Raw genomic sequence first — 23,505 nt, 5'->3', positions numbered from 1 at the left:
TATAATTTTTATTTTATTTCTTTTTTTTAAATTCAGCGCAATTCTTAGCTAGTAAGTCTCATCAATGATATAATTGATAGTTATGTTTGACTTGGCATTGTGAACTGAAAATATTGATCTTTTATGGTCAAGAATATGTATCAAGATAATTGTTTACTTTTTAAAAATCTTTGAATCTTTACGCATATACAAGATGCCCCAGAGTTTACTCGACAAACTGCGGGAGGATACAAGTAAAAATAAGAAAAAGATATATGAAGTTTGGGTAGAAATATTTTATGAACAAAGTTATAAGCAACTATTGAAATGGAATATAAAATAGGTTAAAATGATTCTGCACAATGGATATTCCATTGTGCAGAATCAGTGTACATCAGTGTATCCCTCATTTAAAAACACTCTTGGCATGTTCATGGTAGCTACTAATTTACATAATGATTGAAATCTAATAGCCATTGATGTAAAAATAATAATCATACTGAATTTTTTTTAAATAGTAAACATGATATGAATTCATACCCAGACAGCACAAAACATCCTCAGGATCATCCTGAATATGTCCAGGACGGTTCAGGACATTTGTAGGATGTTTTAAGATATTATTATAAATATATTTATAAAAATTTAATATGCATACATAATTATTTTTAGTTGTGTCGACTATTTAATATAATTTAGAAATCTTAAGTATTATAATAAGTATTAATGTCCTATAAATGTCCACTGGATAACCCCTGGATGTCTGTAGGATTTATCTGCCCTGTCTATTATATTGGATGTCTTTTGGACTTCCAGAGGACATATACATGTGCAATTAATTGTTAACATTAATTTCGTGTAATATTAATAATTAAATTTGATGCGCACATTTTCATATATCCAAAATTATTATTTATTTAATATTTCATGAGAAATGTTACTGTTCGCAACATTCCAAAAACTTTACAAACAATAGTATTCAACCGCTAGTTCGTTTGTTTACCGCTATGCGAGACGCGAACTCGTATTTGAGATTTGGTCATGAGAATTATATAAAGCTTGCAAAGAGCAACTGACAGGAAATTACAAATGTAATTATTTTCTATCAGTTCAATTTCTGATGCAATCCCAACATAGGGAATTCAGATATTGGATTGTTTAGAAAATATTACACAACTCAAACCCGGGAGCCAAACCTAAAATATTCATGTACAGCACGAAAGCCTCAAATATTAAAGAACGGTGAACTATTTTTAATATTAGATTTTTAATATTGGCAGTAAATAACAAAACATAATTTTAATTTATATTTAAATTTTAAAATTTGCTCCTTGAAACATACGAAAAATATCCCTAACATATCCTATAAAAATCCTTAGAATATTCCACAGGATCTCCCTGGATTCTCCAGAGGTTAATATACAGCTATTGTTTACTCTTCCTCAGGACATCCAGAGGAGATCTGAGGATTACAATGGGATATCCTGAGGATATCCTACATGTATGTCCTGGATGCTCTTTGGACGTCCTAAGGACATCCTTGTGCTGTCTGGGTATGTATTAAAGAGAAAAACGGACCGCAGCGACTCTCAATAAGCTTCTCTCTGCTAAAGATCTGAAATAATAGGTATTCCGACCTTAATAAGAGGTGGGTCAAGATAAGCCAGCCCTCAACAGATAAAAAACTTTTACTTTCCAAATCTTTCTTTTTACGCAAAAATATACATCAAATGTACTTTTTATCAAAATTTAAGGTGAACAAATCAAACTAAACATTTACCCAAAAGTAGCATCTTTAACGCTTAATTATTCTTTTTAGAATAGTGGCGATTTTTACTTTTTAAATCTTTTTTTTAAATATAAAAATACATCAAATGTATGTGTGAGTGTATTTTGATTAAAATTTAAGACAGTAGATCAAACTAAACATTTAGACTACATTCTTATAACAGGATATTAAACATATTACGAACAATTGAAGTATTTAGAATCGTCGTGTTCCCCAGTTTATTACTAATAGTATTGTGTTAAATATAAAAGCAATACAAACAATAAGAAGTACTCTTCACTATATACATTCTAGATTCCTATAGTATATATGATTTCGTGCATTAGTGTCCTTTCTTGCAATAATGGATAATCATATCACGCTCTCTAAAAAAAAAAACAATCGTTATAGAATTATTTTCAGAGATAGTGAAAAACATGATAACATTAACTTAAATCTCTCGAACTTAAACAATTATATCTATTCACAACCTTATAAGAAAATCGCTCAATATATTTGTCCCCTTCTTACATGAACACGGCGTAATTATTGTTAATAATTGTGTTGACAATTTGTTCGGGATTCAAGATTAAATATTTATTCATATTTATATATATATCTAGATATATCTAGATATATAATATATAGATTTCAATATGAACGCCGACAACTTCAAAACATAAATTTTCTTCATAAATTCTTCGACATTTATGCTTAAAGACTTACTATCTCTACGTATACAATTTTCTAACATGATCTATATTATAGCTATCTAACACATTTTTTCTTCTTCAACATAGAACAATAACGAGTACATTTGATGTCGCTCGTGAATAAAAATCGTCGAATCATAAAGAATTTCATGTTGCTATAACATGCATCTATTAATGCATACTGTATGGGATATGCATCCCACACAGTATGCATATCCAAAAAATGTTCAGAGGACATTCCGAAGATATCATATCGTCCAAAGATATCTTTGGAATGTCTTCTAGACATCTTTTGGATATGCATACTACGTGGGATATATCACATGGAATATCTTCCTATGCATATTGATATAAAATTATTCTGTCAACGATTTGATCCCAAGAAGTAATTCGAGATTAGGCTTGAAACCTGTGTATTATATACTATAAAAATTCGGATTATCGCAATCGTTTGTTTCGGAATGTTTAATGCCACAGGGTAAAATAAGAATTGTTTGAATTTTTTACTGTGATTTGTATCATCATGAGTATAGAACAGCTTGTACTTTCATACTATGCCTAAGAGAAAAATTGTGTTCCTCGAGGATGTGCTACACAATTAAAATTATTGTATATCAAATTTACTAAGGATATGAAAGCTTCATCAAACATTTGTCCAATAGTATCTATAATTATTGCTACAAAGTAAAATACAAGATTTTCTGTAATGTTACCCTGAATAGATATATACATTGTTGAGCATGGTCCTTGGTAAATTATACAATACAATTCCGTCCAGACGAATCGATCATTAGACAAAAAAAAGCTTCAATGTATTATCATATTTTTTCATTGTGTATATGTGTGTGTCATAATTCATAAGAATATAAAAAAATTATATACAGTAAAAGTTATACATTTAAATGTAAAGTTCTGTTTTCTGTTTCTGTTTTCTGTTTCTATTTTCTGCAGTTTGCTTGCCCTAATTACTACCACTATTATGTGTCAAATAATATGTGTGAAAAGAAAGTTTATGATGGATGGAGAGGAAGAGAATCAATATTGAATTATTTAGCGGAATATTTCGATGTGTTTAAAGAAACGCTGGATGAATGAAGCCGCCGCAATGGTGCTGGGCTAGCCGGAGCCGATGGAGATGGTCCAGTGGGTGTCGTCGGTTTGGAACCTCTTCTGCTTCGCCTCAAAGTCGAATACGGACTAGTGCCTCGATTAACATGCTCGTGAGCGTAAAGTAGCACTCCGATGTCCCGGTTACTCGCCTCGAGAGCGATCTTCAGGGCCGAACTGCCGTCAACGTCAACAATAGACGGATCGCAATCAGGATGCGCGAGGAGCAATCTCACGATGTCGGTATGACCATGTTCCGCTGCGCACATCAAGGCGGTGCTACCGTCTTCGTCCTGGATATTAACTGCCGCTCCAGCATCTAATAGCAACTGCGTCATATCTTTACGTCCATGCGATACTGCTAGCATCAACGCAGTTTGTCCATGCTTATTAAAAATAACGAAAGTATTTGTAAGAATATTTGAGAAAACGTATATAAAAACATTTGAAAACAATATCAATATTTTTAAAATATTTAAAAAATGATATATATACAATATACATATATACTGGGTGGCCGATTTTAATCCATCCAGTCGAATATCTCAAAAACCAAGCCCGGAAGAGAAAAATGTTTCAAACAAAAGTTGTGTGGCTTCAAGGGGGCCATAAGATGGTGACAATGATTTGACCTTGGAAAATCATTTGAAGGTCATGTGAAGGTCAACTTTAAAATCTTAAATGGAAATCCCCATTTTTTATTTAGTATTCTTGTAGCTGACATCGAGAGCTTTCCAAAACACTATAATAAAGTATTTTTTTATTAAGTACTTTTTGAGTAATTTTATATTTTAATCTGACATATTTTGATATAAAAAATTAAATATCTCGTAAAATATTTAGTTTTTGATAATCTTACCGTAATACTTCTATGTACAGAATAATGAGACAAATCAATTAGTATAAAAAAAAAAATTGTTTTTAAGAAAATTATTTACAATGTATTTTTTTAAACAATTATTTGTTTTTTTTGGCACTAATTAATTTGTCTTATTATTCTGTACATAGAAGTATTACGGTAAAATTATCGAAAACTGAATATTTTACGAAATATTTTATTTTTTATATCAAAATATGTCAGATTAAAATATAAAATAACTCAAAAAGTACTTAATGAAAAAATACTTTATTATAGTGTTTTGGAAAGCTCTCGATGTCAGCTACAAGAATACTAAATAAAAAATGGGGATTTCCATTTAAGATTTTAAAGTTGATCTTCACATGACCTTCAAATGATTTTCCAAGGTCAAATCATTGTCACCATCTTATGGCCCCCTTGAAGCCACACAACTTTTGTTTGAAACATTTTTCTCTTCCGGGCTTGGTTTTTGAGATATTCGACTGGATGGATTAAAATGGGCCACCCAGTATATATATACAGGGTGAGGCATCTAAGACAGGCCACCCGAATAACTCCTACAGTTTTGGAGATAGGAGAAAATGTTTGAAATAAAAGTTGTATGGTATCGAGGGGGAGATCTTGTGGAAGTGAACATTTTTTTTAGGTGGAGGCGCTTTGAAGAGATTTGAAGGTTATCTTCATTTTTTTAAATGGAACCACCCCAATTTTTTTATACAAATCGATTCTTCGCAATATTTGGCACAAAAAATCATAAGAGTAAGATGACCAAAAAGTGAATAGTTTACGAAATATTTTGTACTTTATTTTGATATAATTTTATATAAACTATAAAATATTTTGTAAAATATTCATGTTTACATTTGTGTCCTCTCTGGTGTTATCGCTTATACGGATTGTAGAATGTAAATAAACATTCAATCACCTTGTACACTTCAATCTTAATATGGTACATGTTGAGTTTAAGTAAGTATTTAGTATGGAGTATAAAGTACAAAATATTTCGTAAACTATTCACTTTGGCCATCTTAGCCTTATAAGTTTTTGTGCCAAATATTGTGAGGAATCGATTTGTTTTAAAAATTTAGGGTGGTCTCACTTAAAAAAATAAAGATGATTCTTCAAATCTCTTAAGCGCCTCTATCTAAAAAAAAATGTTCACTTCCACAAGATTTCCTCCTCGATACCATACAACTTTTATTTCAAACATTTTTTCTATCTCCAAAACTGTGGAAGTTATTCAGGTGGCTTGTCTTAAATGCCGCACCCTGTATATAAGTATATATAATACTCTCTCTCTCTCTCTCTCTCTCTCTCTATATATATATATATGTGTGTGTGTGTGTGTGTGTGTGTGTGTGTGTGTGTGTGTGTGTGTGTGTGTGTGCGTGCGTGCGTGCGTGCGTGCGTGCGTGCGTGCGTGCGTGCGTGCGTGCATGTATGTATGTATGCATGTATGTATATAAGTATGTATGTATAACACACTGATTCTTCGTGAAAAAATAAATCAAAATTACAAACTGAAATTTTTGCATATGAGGCTTCGTTTTTGATAAAATCGATTTTAAATATTAATTAAATATGCGTGCACCTGACTAAAACGCCATTGAGCGAATCTCGATAAAAGCTCGAAACACATTGGAAAAGCTTCAAGATAATCTAGTGAGACAAGCCCAGCTTTATATGCAACAGAATAGGCAACACATTTCCAACAATTCTTAAACTAATAAAAGGAAATATCATATCTCATTTTAATTTATCCTGGGGTCTTCTCACTAGATTATCTTCAAGCTTTTCCAGTGTTTCGAGTTTATATCGAGATGTGTTCAACGGAGTTTTAGTCAAATCCATGTGTACTCAACTAATATTTATTTAAAGTCGATTTCATCAAAAACAAAGCCTCATATATTATACAATATATATATATATATATATATATATATAGTATATGTATATATTGGTTTATTTATTTATTTTTTGATGAAGAATCAGCTTATTGCCATTTGTGTGAATTACCGACCACTCTATATATATAAAAAAGTTTTCCTATATTTACACAGTACAATTTTATTTACAATTTTTCTTAATAGTAGGAAAATTTTCATTTTAATAGTAGTAGAATTTTCCTTACCAATTTTGCACGAATGTTGACATCAGCAAGTTGGAACAATCTATTTGCCACAGAACGATGTGTGGAATTCCTGACTTCTGCCAAAGCAGCCAACATCACAGCTGTATAACCAGCCATGTTCGCCTTGTTAATGTCACAGACCTTCGAGTCTAATAATATAGATACTACATCGAAATTGCCATGAGAAACTGCATAATGCATTGCCGTATTACCGCTGGTATCTGTCATGTTGACAATGTATTCCAGTAGAGTACTAGAGCACTCTTCGAATCGGTCCAAATAATCCTCGACATCTAATGGATTTGCGCTAGATATACTAGATATCTTGAACCATTCTTGTTGTATGATATTAGTAGCATTTTTAAGCTGATGAGAAATGTTTCTACTGGGCGATTTTTTGATACTGTCATTGAGCACTTTCATGGCAGCTTGCATCTCTTTTGAGGGCTCAACTTTCTTCCTAGGTTTATCTTGGATTGGTTGAAATAAAGTTGATTCCAGTAGCTCAGGCTTCTCTTCATTATCCACCTCCTTTTCCATACTACACATCTCTTCTGATACAATTTTTTCATGTTTGTTTTTCTCAGTTTGTAATTGCTGAATGCTAAAAAAATTTAAAGAAAACTTTCTTTTTATGTCTATTTAAAAAAAAAGATGACACATACAAGTTATATTTATTTGATCATATAAAAATTTTTTTTTTAATTTTTTCTAATAATCTTGAAACTTTTTACGCAAAAAGAAATTGCTACATTTTAATTATTACTGTAATGTATTAATTATTGCTACAATTCAATAATTGATATAATTAAAAGAATGTGGAAAATTAAATTAAAAACCTTATAAGTTATAAAAACTATAAAGCAATATATGTAAATTATATAATAATTAAAGCTAATAATGTCAATGTAACATCGCGAGATATTAAAAACTCAACATAGTGCTAGTCATGTCAGATTAATAATAAAAACATTAACCGCTATAAATAAACATTAGATTACAGCGGGGAAATATATTACCCTTTCGCGGTCGAATATGATAGAATATCAGCGGCTTCGAGATCATTAAATAAAGAAGGTGCGTTGCACTGTGGCGGCAGCGGCGATTGTTGCTGCTGTTGCAGCATCGATCTGTCGAGATCGAGGATGTGCTCACTTGTTCATCATAGCAAGATCGTCAATGCAACATGAGACGCGCACCGATGCGATATTTACACCGTGAGAGAATTCGATGACGCACACGGCACGCGCACGAGCACAAGCACGGACTAAAAAAATGACAACAAACCACCCACTTATCCACCCAATGCCCAATACGCTCGACTAGCACGAAATCATTGAACTATTATATATCATACTGAAACGCGCATCACTATACCCCCACCACTACTACTGCGGCCACTAAAGGATAGCTGCAGCTATAGACATAGTATATCTAGACCGAGCGGTTGCCTTTATTTAAGGAAAGATGCATGTAGAAAAGGACATACTCTGTTTCGTGCTCCTTCCGTTCTCTTTCGCTCGCACGTAGCATAGCGTACTCTTTCGCTATTAAAATAAATATAAAGCAGAGAATTAAAATAAATATGAAAAATGGTAAAGTGTATCTTAAAAAACTGCACATCAAACTATGATAATGGTTTTAAAACGAATAGTACATCTGGTCGACGTAGTTCTTTTTCTTCTCTGATATGGCTGGGAGACTTTCCGAAAGGAATTGTCTATACACCATTAACTAGGTATAGGTATTAGATAGATTAATATATGATAAACTAATATAGGTATTGGATAGGATAATACAATATATGATAAACCAATATAGGCATTATATAGGATATAGGATAATGTGTGAAAACCTCTTTTTGAGTCATATGGGAGGATGGGACCCGAGCAGAATCGAACCTGGAATTTTTCGACTACCAGCCTGTGACTCTACGACAGGCGCCACGCATCGCCCCCGGTCGACGTAGATGTTAGATCATAGACATAGTATATCTAGACCGAGGAGTGGGAACCGAGGTGCACGTAGAAAAAGACATAGTCTGTTTCGTGCCCTTTGCGTTCTCTCTCGCTCGCACGTAGCATGACGAAAGAGAACGCTATGTTCTGTTCGAGCGAGAGAGAACGCAAGGGGCACAAAACAGTATATCCTTTTCTATGTACATCTTTACCCCCTAAATAAAGGCAAACGCTCGATGCTCGGTCTAGATATACTATGTCTATATATGTTACATGTTAGATAGACAAGAACAGGTCTGAGAAGCGACACTCTATGTCCCATATTTCTGGCCACCAATCAGCAGAGCCGTGCGCGTTCCAGTATGGTATATAGTTCAGTGCACGAAATACTACGTCACATGCGGTTCTATCATTCGCAACTCTCTTGCCGCTCCTTTTATCAAGAAACAACCCTTAATAGCAATCTTCGACCATGGAAATAACAGATGGCGTGGACCATAATCGAGCGGGAAAAGTGCGGCCCTGCGCACAATAGAGAAAATATTAGGAATAGGAATAAAATATTAAATAATAATCCTAAAGGCTCACAATGTTAAATAACAATAATATTGTAGAGGGCTAATAGGAGCCGTGCGCAAGATAGAGGACGCAAAATAAATCTAAAGATTAAAATTAATAATTCAATATACAATTAATAATTCATTATATTGAATTATTAATTTTAATCTTTAGATTTATTTTGCGTCCTCTATCTTGCGCACGGCTCCTATTAGCCCTCTACAATATTAAAATATTAAATATCAGGAAGAGCAATTTAGAATTATTTTACTTCAAACGAGGAAACGGAATGGATTAATCATTTCTAATTTTTATTTTTTTATTTCATTGAGGTTTTAAAAAGGAGTTTAAAAAATAATTTGTATATGTAATATTTAATTCGGAGAATAAAGATAATTTATAAATGTAAGTTCATATATAAGCAATCCCAAAGTATAATTTTCTGCAAATAGATATAGTTTCCCCTTATATGAACTAACGATACGATATAGCAAATTTATTTATTTTGTATAATTAAATATTTTTAACATATATATATATATATATAATTTAGATAAACCTACGGAAAACCCATCTATATAAAATAATAGGTAAGAATAACCCCCAATTCTTATGTATTTTTTGCCTCCTGAACACGAATATGAAACTTAAAAATGGCAATCGGACTCGCAAATTGAAGAAAAACGCAAAAATCCAACCAAAAAAGGTAAACTTTCGGAAAATCCACCTATATGAAATAATAGGTAAAAATACCCAATTCTTATAAATTCAAAATTTTGCATACCAAAATGTTTTTTACTAGGCTTCTAAATACCTTTTTAAACGTTCACTTATATTCTTTCATACATTTCCGAGTGCGAACCTATCTTATTTTGTACATACAAACTTCAAAACTTTTATATTAAGCAAATGTTGTTATGACCTGACGCAAGAAACTGGTAAGAAAACTAATTTTTTAGCTTTTCTTCGTTTTTAACATAAAAGCGCAATGTTCCCACTTTGTTGGTGTATATACTTTAATAGTGGAAAAGGATCTCTTATTTCATGTAACCAATAAAAAAATTTCGGTCTGCAAAAATATAATTATATATTATGGCCGATAAAACAGGAGTCCGGCGTTCTCTTAAGGATCCCCTTAAAGAGTCTTATTTTTATCAGATTGAAAATAATTTTGTGACAAACATGTTAAATTCTTAATTTTTCACAAAAGTGTAAAAAGAATTAATAATCATAAATTACTAACCGATTGTTACTGTCGTATTGCTCCTTGTTATCCGCATCATATCTTATTATGCCAACGGCCGATATCTTCGTGTACGTATCCTGACGTTTGAACTGTTTCCTATGGTCACCGGTGTTCAAGGAAATATGAGACGGTCTCGGAATCCTGGATATCATATTGCTATTCTGATGATTTAGGCTGTTCTCTGCATTGTTTGCGATCTGCTTCGCTAGATTCTTGATCGTCTCCTTGCAATTGTCGCAATAGTTAGCTGTGCAAGAGATTGAGATATGCGGCCTGACGGAGTCACCAACCGATACATCAACGAACTTCTTCTTCATCGTTGAGGTGCCGAAATCTCGGCATTTTGGCGTGAGACCGAAAGTGTCAGTACCTCGACTGATAGTTTTCACCAAGTCGTCCACCGTCACGGCCACCGATTTGTTGGCTCTTGTCCTAATCCTCGTATCGCCGTAGTTGAACGAGCGACTCCTCGAGTTCATTGAATTTAGCGACACCGGTGGCTGTGCCGCCATCGGATCGGGTCCGACACATACATTTTTGGTGGAGGGATTAAGCTTGACTTCCACCCCAATCTCCGTTACCGACGGCTTGGCGGTTACGCTCACATGCGAACGCATCTTGAATAATTCGGCTACTTGGACCGCATAATCTCGCTTTTCGAGTTTGAATGTTTCCATGATGCATTGAACACTCTTGGAAGAAGTTTTTTTCACCAAGTTACTCCTGTAACTCCTCAAAGCGTCCTCCACAAGCAGTGTGGTATCCTCGCTCGTCAAGATATCTTTCATACTCAAGCTCGTCGTTGTACCGCAAGAACGCATTCTCATTTCTTTCTTCGTTTCCGGCGGAATGTCTTCGATCAAGAAATGGCTACATTGGAGAATCCTGGGTCTTTTCTCTGTGTTGATGCCAAAGTTACGCATTTTCTTCTCGCTTTTGCGGTTGATTGAATCGTTCTGGTTAAATGGTATCGATTCCATATGAAGAGGAGCCCTCATTAGATGTATTTTCTGCACTTCCGGCAGAATCTCTTCTAACATCAATTGACTGCGAGCCAAATTGGACTTCCAATTACGATGCTGGGAGTTGTAAAAATTCGTGAAATTCACTGGCGTTTCATCCTCCAGCACGGTGCTTTCATCTTGAATTTCAGGCATGATTTCCTCGATTCGTAGTTGGCTTTTCTGCAAAGACGGTTTGATTGGCGTGCTCGTTATCATGCCGATGTCTTTCGTTCGAACCTGTTTGCAATAAGAAAGTATTGTGCGCAATTAGTTATTAACTCGAAATGGAAAGCTATGTATTTGATTCTCTATTCTTGACTAAAGGCTTAGAAAACGAGTCATAAGTTTTGAAGCTGAGCGCATTGCCATTTCCATTTAAGTAGGCTACTGAATCGTTAATAATATTAATGATTTTTGTCAAGTATAGTTAGAAGTCTCTATTAATTTATAAAAGAAATTTAGTTAAAGATGACCAATTGCTTCTATCGTGTTACTTGTGTATAAAATAAAATAATTATATTTTATAGAACCATAAATAAAAAATTAGGAATATTAATATAATTTTATTTAACAAAGGAGTAAATTAAATAAATAATTAAAAGATGAAACCTTAAAAACAATTAACCTACCAAAATTAATACATACATTAACCTAACTCGGTCAAAAATTCTTGAAAAAGATTTTTCCAAAAATTAGTATTAACTGATATATATCAGTTATTACATACATTGCACAAGATAATATGATATCATGTTCTTATTGTCTATATACCGTTAATCGTTTAAAATATTATAAGTCATTGCAGATTACCGAGCAGATTATATTGCCGATGATGTAGCTGGGAAGTTTCAGAAAGAAACGCAACATGGTACTGAGCAGAGGAAACATATCGTAGCTTGTAGCTAATATTTTTATATTCTTCAATCTCAAAGCAGCTTTTTATGAATATTTTCGCGAGTATGTATGTACATACGCGCGCATGTAAAACTCGCTCGGCGACGAAGTGAAAAAATAACACGCGAGACGATAGGAATACATGTCAAAAATGCGTATTGCCCTTTAAATCTCAATTTTCACTTCTAATCAAAGAGAAGCAACTACAATTTACTTTGAGACAAACGCAAATCGATAATCACCGAGAGATTCTTAATTAAGAGAAAAACGGAAAATTGCATATGCTCTTCAACACAAAAATCCAAAAGAATAAAGAAATATTAAAAAAATATTCACAATCTTAACAATATTAATAAATTTAAATTTTAAATCAATTAATTTTTTATTTTATTTTTTTATTTTATTTTATTTTATTTATTTTAATTATTTTATTTTATTTGTTTTATATTTCAATTATACATTAATTTATTAAATTAATCAATGTGACTAATATTTTTAAGGAATATGTAAATCATCTAATTTCTGAATTTGTATTTTGTACATATATATATATATATATGTGTGTGTGTGTGTGTGTGTGTGTGTGTGTGTATATATATATATATACAGGGTGTCCCATTTTAATCTCCTCATGCAAATATCTCAAAAACCAAGCCCGGAAGAGAAAAATGTTTCAGACAAAAATTGTTTGGTTTCGAGGGGGCCATAAGATGGTACCATTGGTTTGACCTTGGAAAATCATTTGAAGGTTATGTGAAGGTCAACTTTAAAATCTTAAATAGAAACCCCCATTTTTTATTTAGTATTCTTGTAGCTGACATCAAGAGCTTTCCAAAACACTATAATAAAGTATTTTTTCATTAGTACTTTTTGAGTTATTTTATATTTTAATCTGACATATTTTGATATAAAAAATAAAATATTTCGTAAAATATTCAGTTTTCGATAATCTTACCGTAATACTTTTATGTACAGAATAATGAGACAAATTAATTAGTGCCAAAAAAAACCAAATAATTGTTTAAAAAAATACATTGTAAATAATTTTCTTAAAAACAATTTTTTTTAAATTGATTTGTCTCATTATTCTGTACATAGAAGTATTACAGTAAGATTATCAAAAACTAAATATTTTACGAGATATTTAATTTTTTATATCAAAATATGTCAGATTAAAATATAAAATTACTCAAAAAGTACTTAATAAAAAAATACTTTATTATAGTGTTTTGGAAAGCTCTCGATGTCAGCTACAAGAATATTAAATAAAAAATGGGGGTTTCCATTTAAGATTTTAAAGTTGACCTTCACATGACCTTCAAATGATTTTCCAAGGTCAAACCAATGGTACCATCTTATGGCCCCCTCGAAACCAAACAACTTTTGTCTGAAACATTTTTCTCTTCTGGGCTTGGTTTTTGAGATATTTGCCTGAGGATATTAAAATGGGACATCCTGCATATATACAGGGTGACCCATTTTAACTTAGGCAGCCAAATAACTCGAAAAATAAGCACACTACGAAAAAATGTTTAGAATCAAAATTTTGTCATTTCGAGGGGGACGTACAATGACGTTAAAATGAGCCCCCCCACCCCTTCCCCTGGGCGGTGAGGGGGGGCAAGTTTGAAATCTTAAATGGGAACCCCTATTTTTTATTGCATATTCGGAATCTTTGGCTAAAAACACATACAATTTGTCTGAAACATTTTTCTCGATTCATGATAGATGGCGCTGTAATCGACGAAATTCAATTTCTTCGATTTCTCTTACTGAGAACCCATGCTTACGATTCTGCAATAAATTAACAATAAAAATACCACGTTTTCATTGTTAATACTCGAAATTAGTCTTAAAACAAACTTCTCATTATTTTTTATTACTCATTAATTACTTCTCAAGAAACTGCTTTTAGCGAATCGCTTCGCATAAGTACGGGCAGTAAGTCTGTAATTTCTACCACATTCGCCAAAGGTTATAAGAATATCGACTACTTCTGTAGGCGTATAATTTGCCATTTTACCAGAATTTTATCAGAGTACAAATGTTAAAAAAATACATAAACACTTGTGACTTTGGCACTAAATGGACAAAATTTTGGAGGGATACTTAGAGGAACTCCATCAGATGGAAAGTCCAAAATGTCTCGGTACTTTGCACCATTCAAGTTGCCTAAAGGGCAGGTTACGCTAAAAGCAGTTTCTTGAGAAGTAATTAATGAGTAATAAAAAATAATGAGAAGTTTGTTTTAAGACTAATTTCGAGTATTAACAATGAAAACGTGGTATTTTTATTGTTAATTTATTGCAGAATCGTAAGCATGGGTTCTCAGTAAGAGAAATCGAAGAAATTGAATTTCGTCGATTACAGCGCCATCTATCATGAATCGAGAAAAATGTTTCAGACAAATTGTATGTGTTTTTAGCCAAAGATTCCGAATATGCAATAAAAAATAGGGGTTCCCATTTAAGATTTCAAACTTGCCCCCCCTCACCGCCCAGGGGAAGGGGTGGGGGGGCTCATTTTAACGTCATTGTACGTCCCCCTCGAAATGACAAAATTTTGATTCTAAACATTTTTTCGTAGTGTGCTTATTTTTCGAGTTATTTGGCTACCTAAGTTAAAATGGGTCACCCTGTATATATATATATATATATATATATATATATACACACACATATATATGTATGTATATATGTATATTGTATATAGCTTTAATAAATTAACGATTTGCAGGGTGATTAGCAGATATATGCATTCGTGCACCTGTTGATGTGACACCCCGATGTCTCTCGTCATCACGCCACACATAGTTCCTATGTCCCTGGTATATATGATTCCAGTGTTCTTCAAATTTCGCAGAGCGGTGGTGTGCTGTTCCGAGAACGACTGGCTACGATACCTATGCAGGGTGTCGTTGCAAGAATTTGTTTTACTCAGTTCATTTACTTGTCGCAAAAGATTACGCTTCTCTTCTTTCAATACCGAGACTTGCACCTGCGAGAGAAAAGAGAATAGATCACACGTGCGTACATGGGATTAGATAAGCTTAGCAATAGCGTATAAGCTTTTAAAGATAGAAATGTTACATTATTTTTCGATAAATTGCAGAAATAAAATATTTGATATATCATTTTTGGGCATATTCTTAAGTTAGGTTCTTTGTTTGCCAGTAAGTAAAATAAGAAACAAAATATTTTATATATATTAAGTATGCCAAAATATACAATAATTAAAAGAACACTAATATTTTTTAAATTACTAATTTTTTTAGAATACTAATCTTTTTTGGATAATCTTTTACATCGATCTACTTTTATTAGAATAATTGTGATGGGCAATTATAAATATAAGCTTATGTAAATCTTTGCATTTCTTCGAAAATATATGAAAACAATTTTATTGTTTTGTATCGCATTAAGCGTGCAACGATATATCTTCATAATAGGAACAATAAGATTGCGATAAAGTAGTGAGAATATATCTTGTACTCCTTTTCCTGTTTCTCGCTAGAACGGAAGAGTTCGCTTGGGTGCAAATTACGTGTCGGACAATGAACGAAAGAATAGGAGGGAGAAGAATATGAAATTAGTGAGAACTCACCTGCAGCATGGGAATTGCCTTGACCTGCTCTTCCAGCTCTTTCATTCTTTCCAGAGACACCGCCATTTGTTCTCTGATATTCTGTGCAATGTATAAAAAAGTAGTTTATCATTACTATTATTTCTGTATTTTCAACTTTCACCAAAAATTGCGCATTTCAAAAAAAATTATTTATTTTTAATATCTTATTTATTCATTTATAACAAAATTAAAATCTGCGTAAAATAAATACTATTATTAATATTATTATTATTATTAACATTATAATAAAAAATCTCTAATTAGTTAAATTAATTGAAGAAAATAGAAATAGAAATGTAATTCATATAATACAAGCGTTTTCAAACGTTGAAACGATGAAAAAGTCAAATTATTAATCCTACGTCTGTAGAAATTTCAATTGCTCGAGTTTTAAACGTGTATTGTATATGCAGAGATTTTTTTTGTAACATGTCTTTCTTATTTGTACCTGAAGCGCACTAGTACTGAAGTTTGAGTTGCCACTTCCGACGCTGGCGTTGTCGGAATCTGCCAACTGGGCCGCATTTTGCACTGATGCTGTCCCATTGATGCCATCTAGCGTAATAAAAATTATTTAACCTATCATGGAAAACTAATCACCAAATATTTTATAAAAAGAATATCGCTAGCAAAACGCTCGATATTAGAACGTTCACTTTAATCGATTCATTCTACCCTACCGCCATCATTATTTTAAGATGAATCGTGCCCACCTGCAAACAATATTTCTTTTTTGAGAGAAGTCCAAAATTTTTGGGTCAAAAAAGATCGATATTTGGGCAACAATTGAGTCGCCGTGGACTTTTTCTACACAGAGTATTTGTTTCGGTAAATGCAGCATTGCATTCTGTATATATTGTATTAGAGAGTACATCAAACTAGTTTTGACCATCACTTTATACGTTGGAATATACAGGGGCGCCGTGTTTGTTATTTTTCTTGTGTTGGGGTAAAACCGGATACCTACACACCTCATATAATGAAGAGAGGAAAGGAAAAACTGCCATTCTCTGGCTTTGTCTTCCTACAAAAAGCATTTAGAAATGGAGATTGCCACTCAGAAAAAGAAACTATTAAAAAAAAGCTTCTTGAGATCCATAAAGTTAAGAAATTAAATAAGAAAGTCCTGCAGCAATATAGAGCAAGAGGATATCTTAGTTTATGATTTTCCTTTATAGAATACATTTTTGTATTGTATTTTGATTAAAATAAATTAAGATTTCGTAATTGCTTGGTGTTTTACATACTTTCAAATAAATACCCGATTTTACCGGCGGGACAAAACCAGTTATTTTGACTTTTGCAAAAAATTCAATTATCCTTGGTACCTAAATATTTTTTTTCAGCAACTAATCATTTTCTCATAATTCAACGTCCACTAAAGACTACTAACGGTCAATAGATTTTTTTGGCTCTTTGATTTTTTGTAGGAAGACAAATCCAGAAAAGTACCAGATTTTACCTTACTTCCTCCTATTCTTGGAAAATCAATATCACGATTTGAGATTTATTTATTATTGAAATTAGTCAAATAAAAGATTTTTGCGTGCGCGTATTCTTTTCCTCAAGAAATATTTAATTAGCTGATAATAATATCCTCTCTTTATAGTCTTTATAAGTTCCGTGAATAATCTTCTTTATCGTATCATTTTATCACAAAAAAATAGTTAAATTTTTTTTTCATGTTGTTATTAATGCATTCTTATGCAACACTCAATAATAGGCTATATTCACCTGTGTTCGAGATGCTTTTTCGATGATTGCGCAACTGCATTACACAGCAGAGCATTATCTCGAATAGAACAATAAAGAAATGCGACAAATATCGCGGCGAATTCCTTTAACAAGATCGTGACATGTCTCATTTCGATCGTTACAATGCAAAAGTTTTAGCACGAAAATCATGCTATAATCTTAATTTTAATAATACACGAATATCTTATGATAAATTTTTTTTAATAACACGACAATATATTAAATTGAATGGAAAGTTTGTACCAAACTTTTTTTCCGAACTGTTTTCTTGTAAACAAATGAAAACCAAAAAAAATGGCACAAAATTTCTATTCAATCCAATAGTTGTAAAGCTATAAAAAAAAAAAAAAAAAAAAAAAAAATTAATCTTCAAAGAAAAAACAAATGCTAACAAAATTATATTTTTCCATCTTATTAATTTTGAGCGGATTTTTACTTTAATAAAATTGTAATTTCGAACTTATTGTTAGTATTGTGTGCAAAAATATCTAATATTAAGAAATGGAAAGTTTGCGATAAATTCCCCTAACACTTTCTTATTGAGAAAAAAGTTACTTCTAAATTAATCAGAAAAACTTATCATTAGAATTAAGGTCCATGAGATTATTGGACCTCATATATACATTGTCATTAATGTTAAAACGCTCGAATTATACGCCACGTACACTGAATATGTGGATTAGGCGAAATAAAAAGATTAAATGTTGATCTCCAGTACTGTGAAAGTTTCGCAGAAAGAAACATATTGCCAATCATGTGTCAATCGCGAGACTACGATAAATTCATTATGAAGAAGAGAATTTGTTATGATAGAGAGAAAGAAATTAATAAAACGATCATCCGTCTCTCTATTCCACATGCTTAAAGTTACATATTCGTTTGTCAATTTCTATCATAATAAATAATAAATTAAAACAAAAATTTATTTGAAAACCTGAAAAATTAAGTTCTCAAAAGAAATAATCTATGACCACAAATTGTTTCTTTATTTTTATCCAAAAATATTTTATTTTGATGAAATGCAAATGAAGTCACAAATATAAAAAAGAACAAACGCGAATAAAAGAAGATATATAAATGATGCAATGTGTTCTGTCATAGTTATAGAATATTTTGACAAATCGAATTTTTTATCGTGACGTCGCGATAACGCGATGGCAAGAAAAATAAAAATTTCTATTCCACTGACACTTTGATTTCGCAGCGTCCCTGGCACTTCTATTTTTTATTCGTTCACGTTTCAGGCAGATGCACTTGTCGAACACGGAAAAAGGCATTGCGCGTTCCTCGTGTAACAACGTAATCGGATATAAATGTATAAAGAAAAAAAAAGAGAGAGATATAGACCGATCTCCGAGGTCATTCGAAGCGGCTGCGGGGATATCACTCATTTGATAATGGATTCTCTTAACTTGTTTAGATTTAGATAAAGTATCTGTTAATTACTTATATCGCCGCTAGTGACGCTAATCGAAACGATAAACAATAGCGAATTTTGCCTCAGCCCGGCGGATCAATCGCAAATTGCATATAAAAATGTATAACGAAAAAAACCGTGACGCAATCGACGAGAACAGTTTTTTCATCTCTTTCGAAAATTAACGAGGGGAAAACGTTAGCATCGAAGATCGACGAATAAATGTAAAATAAAAATGAAAAATTTCGCAAGAGCGAAAGATTATATATTTTCGCCTACTTCCAAAATAAACTCACGATATTTCCGCTTCGTCTTCATTTTGCAGAAAGGAATCCTCTTCATGATGAAATTCTTTACCCCCATTTTCACTATTCATTGATTTTTAACTATCTTGTGGATCGATTATATTCGTTCGCGCGTCTTTTCCAGAAGGGATATAATTTTCATATCAAAGCGCTTGCGTTAACTCGTTACTTTCGCATCCAGTTGAAGCTGTCAATTACTGTTGCACCTTAGCTATTTACTAATTTCGCATTGTCGCATATTTGCATGCTGGCTTTTACATCAAATTCTCTCTTTTATGTCAAATCATCGGTTGATAACATCATAATATATTCTGCGAGTAAATAAATTAAAATTAGCGATTAATATTTTTTTTATTGTTTAATGCCTTTACAATATATATGCAGATTTGTTACAATTAAATGCTCGATTATTTTTTGGGGGGAAAATAAAATTTATTCCTCATAGCCAATATATAAATTATCGTATTTCTTTGTTTAGTAATTTTAAATTGCTCTGCAAATATGTATTACGTTCGATTACTCGATTCTTTATAAAATAGAAAATAATTCTCATGTAGAATTTCAAGCTAATGTTTTTAAGCGAACATCGAATTCAAATCATCAGCTATAAAACCGGTGATTTCATTCGTGAACACAGTATCACAGATCTATGATTTGGCAATTGGAACATCAACGTCTCGTAATTTTGCCTGATTTCCTGCGATGACAAAGCCGATTGAAGCGTTGAAGCGGGTTTCATCATTTTCGCCGAGAAAAAATACATTACACCGAAAGTATATGTACATATACGTATAACTTCGAGATCAGTACGATTCTTATATATTCCTGATCTTTATATTTTTTACGGATTGACTCGTCCGAAATTGGCTCGAAAGAGATTAGAATAATCACATTGTGCTTCATAGAAAGATAAATTCGTTTTTGGCTTGATATATGTACTCGTGATAGCCCGGTTCTTACCGCGTGACAACAGTTTGCGTTTCACTACTGGTGATGCCGTCGAGGCACAACGAACGCTCCGGCTGTTCGCGTTAAAGGTGAATGTGGGGGGGGGGGGGGGAGGGTCTCTTTCTCTCTCTTCTTTTTCGCGCCGGCCTTTTCTTTGTTTGATGCTCCGACAATTTGCTAATTGCAGGAAAAAATTAACACTCGTATCTTGCGCAGCATCTGAACTTTTGTTTGTCCGCGAGAATAATCTAAATAAAAATGTTTCATACCGCTCTTTTTATTGGGAAATATCTTTATCAAATGATCTGAGATAGAGAGAGAGAGAGAGAGAGAGAGAGAGAGAGAGAGAGAGAGAGAGAGAGAGAGAGAAGAGAGAAAGGAGAAAGAAAGATTGTTTAAGAGATCAATATTAAACAAAATAGCAATCAATTGATTAATGTTAAATCAATTTCATACTTAGAACTGCAAATGATCTAAGGGAAGTTAAATTCTTAAACCAAATCATTTTTTTTTTTACATTTGAAATATACAGAAGAAAAAGGATGACACCATTTAACTTTTGATGAAATCGATTTTAATTAATAGAGAAATATGTTTGTAAATTTTGCCCTAGTGATGTTACTTTGGTCACACTGTATAAATGTTTGTTCTGCTGTATAATTTCGCAGGTTTTTATTTACGGTTAAATTATTTTGACTGAAAAATTTCGCACTTTTATATTTCACGAGAGAAGACGAGATTTAATTATGTTTATTCTGCTTAAAAAAAAGTTTCGGCAAAGGGGAAACGAGTAATAGTTAATAATATATAGGGAATTATAATAACGTACCTGCCTAAAAGGTTCTAAATCTGTATATCTATATATCTTTTACATATGCTTGTACGCATCATTAATATTGCTTGCTTGCGATTATAGAACAATAGATATTTAACCTAAAATTATTTGGTAAACTATTAACTTGCTAAAAAATTATTTGGTAAACTGTTTCTTTAATAAAGACATACTAATATTATAAAAATGTAAATATATATATATATATAGGGTGTCCCCAATTTAAATGGCAAAACTTCAGGAGCATGTAGAGGACCGAAAAGCTAAAACAGAAAATCCTTTAGAAATTTGCTCGTTTTTGCTCCATTTTAATCTCCTCAGGCAAATATCTCAAAAACCAAGCCCGGAAGAGAAAAATGTTTCAGACAAAAGTTGTTTGGTTTCGAGGGGGCCATAAGATGGTACCATTGGTTTGACCTTGGAAAATCATTTGAAGGTCATGTGAAGGTCAACTTTAAAATCTTAAATAGAAACCCCCATTTTTTATTTAGTATTCTTGTAGCTGACATCGAGAGCTTTCCAAAACACTATAATAAAGTATTTTTTCATTAAGTACTTTTTGAGTTATTTTATATTTTAATCTGACATATTTTGATATAAAAAATAAAATATTTCGTAAAATATTCAGTTTTCAATAATCTTACCGTAATACTTTTATGTACTGAATAATGAGACAAATTAATTAGTGCCAAAAAAACATAATTTGAAAACAAAGTCATATCGAACATATGTTTATATGAACTTTTTCTCTTATTTTTGTATCCTGAATCTCTCATTGCAATACTTCCCACTTTTTAGAATACACCCTGTATATATATGTGTATGCGTGTGCGTGTGCGTGTGCGTGTGTGTGCGTGCGTGTGTGTGTGCGTGCGTGTGTGTGTGCGCGTGTGCGTTTGGTGTGTGCGTGGTCGTGTGCGTGTTCGCGTGTCTGTGTGCGCTGGATAAAATTCCGAAAAGTACTCACCCCAGATTTTTTTGTAACCTTGCCTAGGCAAGGTTGCATCGAAATGGCTAAGAACAGTGACTACTATGCGTTACACTATGCGTCGACCTAGATTAACATGATATATGCAAGAATTACGGAGTTACGGAATTTTAATGTAATCCAGTTTTAATGTACTTAAAACTCCGTAAGAATTATTGCGAGCAACCGCGTTTATTTTGAGAAAAGCGAATTAAAACTTCGGCATTCGGTCTTTCATTTCTGTATATGATATTGGCTAACACGTACAAGGATATATGTATGTATTATCAAAATATACACACACAATAATATAAACTCAAAAAACACATATGCTACTATTATTTTAAACAAACGATGACGATTGAAAATTACTCTGGAATTTCACATATAATGAAAATTGTGTTACATGAATACGATATGGAAATGCGTCTTATCTTGCTTTTAAATGTGATATATTTTTCTTGCACCAATTGATTCCTCTCATTATTTTGCGCATAAAAGTATTAAGGCAAGATAATAAAAAAATGAATATTTTAATAGTTTATGTAAAATTATATCAAATTAAAGTATACAATATCTCATAAATTATTCAATTTTTGACCATCCCATCCTTATAACTTTTTACATCAAATATTGTGTTATGAGGAATCCATTTATGTAAACAAATTAGGGTAGTCCCATTTAAAAAAAAATAAATTTTTTTTAGTTTGTAGTGTAAAACCAATGCTCATGGTTACTCAAAGCCACTATAGTATATTTTCTACTTTTTCTATAATTTTAATAATGGATCCTTTTGCTATCTCCCATCGTTTTCAAAAAAAATTAAGGTGAATTTTTTATTAGACTTATCTTGAACATACATACATACATACACACACACACACACACACACATATATATATATATATATATATATATATATATATATATATATATAATTGGGGACACCCTATATATATATATATATATAGGGTGTTCCCAATTTAAATGGCAAAACTTCAGAAGCGTGTAGGGGACCGAAAAGCTAAGACAGAAAGTCTTTTAGACGTTTGCTCGTTTTTGCTCTATTTTGGAGAAAATTACAAAAAAAGAAACAAAACAAGTTTTCGTTTTTTTACTTATTTATTTACATTTTATTTATGTTATCATTTATTTAATGCAGATATTGTTCAAAATGTTGTCCTCTTGCAGCAATGGAAGCATTACATCTAGCGCTGACCTCATTAAGTGCAGCTAGACATTGTTCTAGTGATATTTGGTGCACTGCATCTATGATTCGGTCTCTTAATTGCTCTCTTGAATTGATTGGCACCGTAAGGATAACATCAAGTATTTACATATGTAAGGAACCTTGAAGCAGAAAGTTCATTCGGTGCCAGTCAACTCAAGAGAGCAACTGACAATGAGAGATTGAATTTTTGCGATTTTCTCTAAAATGGA

At 32.3% G+C, this 23,505-nt stretch overlaps 2 protein-coding genes across 5 annotated transcripts in view; one reads left to right on the top strand and one right to left on the bottom strand.

The window, feature by feature from the left end:
• Positions 1–23,505, top strand: part of Bet1 (blocked early in transport 1) — a 48,104-nt gene that overhangs the window by 1,050 nt on the left and 23,549 nt on the right. The window lies entirely within an intron of this gene.
• Kank (kank) overlaps positions 87–23,505 on the bottom strand; it is a 79,634-nt gene continuing 56,215 nt past the window's right edge. For 2 of the 4 annotated variants that reach the window (XM_070305592.1, XM_070305593.1), the window contains exons 5-10: positions 16,290–16,396; positions 15,821–15,901; positions 14,984–15,214; positions 10,317–11,560; positions 6,558–7,161; positions 87–3,953 (exon numbers count right to left, since the gene is read on the bottom strand). In XM_070305592.1, coding sequence (XP_070161693.1) covers positions 3,507–3,953; positions 6,558–7,161; positions 10,317–11,560; positions 14,984–15,214; positions 15,821–15,901; positions 16,290–16,396 — 2,714 coding nt within the window. In that variant the 3' untranslated portion in view covers positions 87–3,506. Of the gene's footprint in view, positions 3,954–6,557; positions 7,162–10,316; positions 11,561–14,983; positions 15,215–15,820; positions 15,902–16,289; positions 16,397–18,785; positions 18,909–19,309; positions 19,597–23,505 lie in introns of those variants that run through there. The other 2 variants (XM_070305595.1, XM_070305594.1) reach the window with 2 other exon arrangements.

The sequence above is a fragment of the Polyergus mexicanus genome, unplaced genomic scaffold, assembly GCF_030449975.1.
Source record: "Polyergus mexicanus isolate NDT 795.1 unplaced genomic scaffold, iyPolMexi1.0 SCAF_13, whole genome shotgun sequence".
In the NCBI taxonomy this organism is placed as follows: domain Eukaryota; kingdom Metazoa; phylum Arthropoda; class Insecta; order Hymenoptera; family Formicidae; genus Polyergus; species Polyergus mexicanus.
The sequence above is the reverse complement of the archived record's forward strand: the minus strand, read 5'-3'. Positions and strand labels throughout refer to the sequence as shown.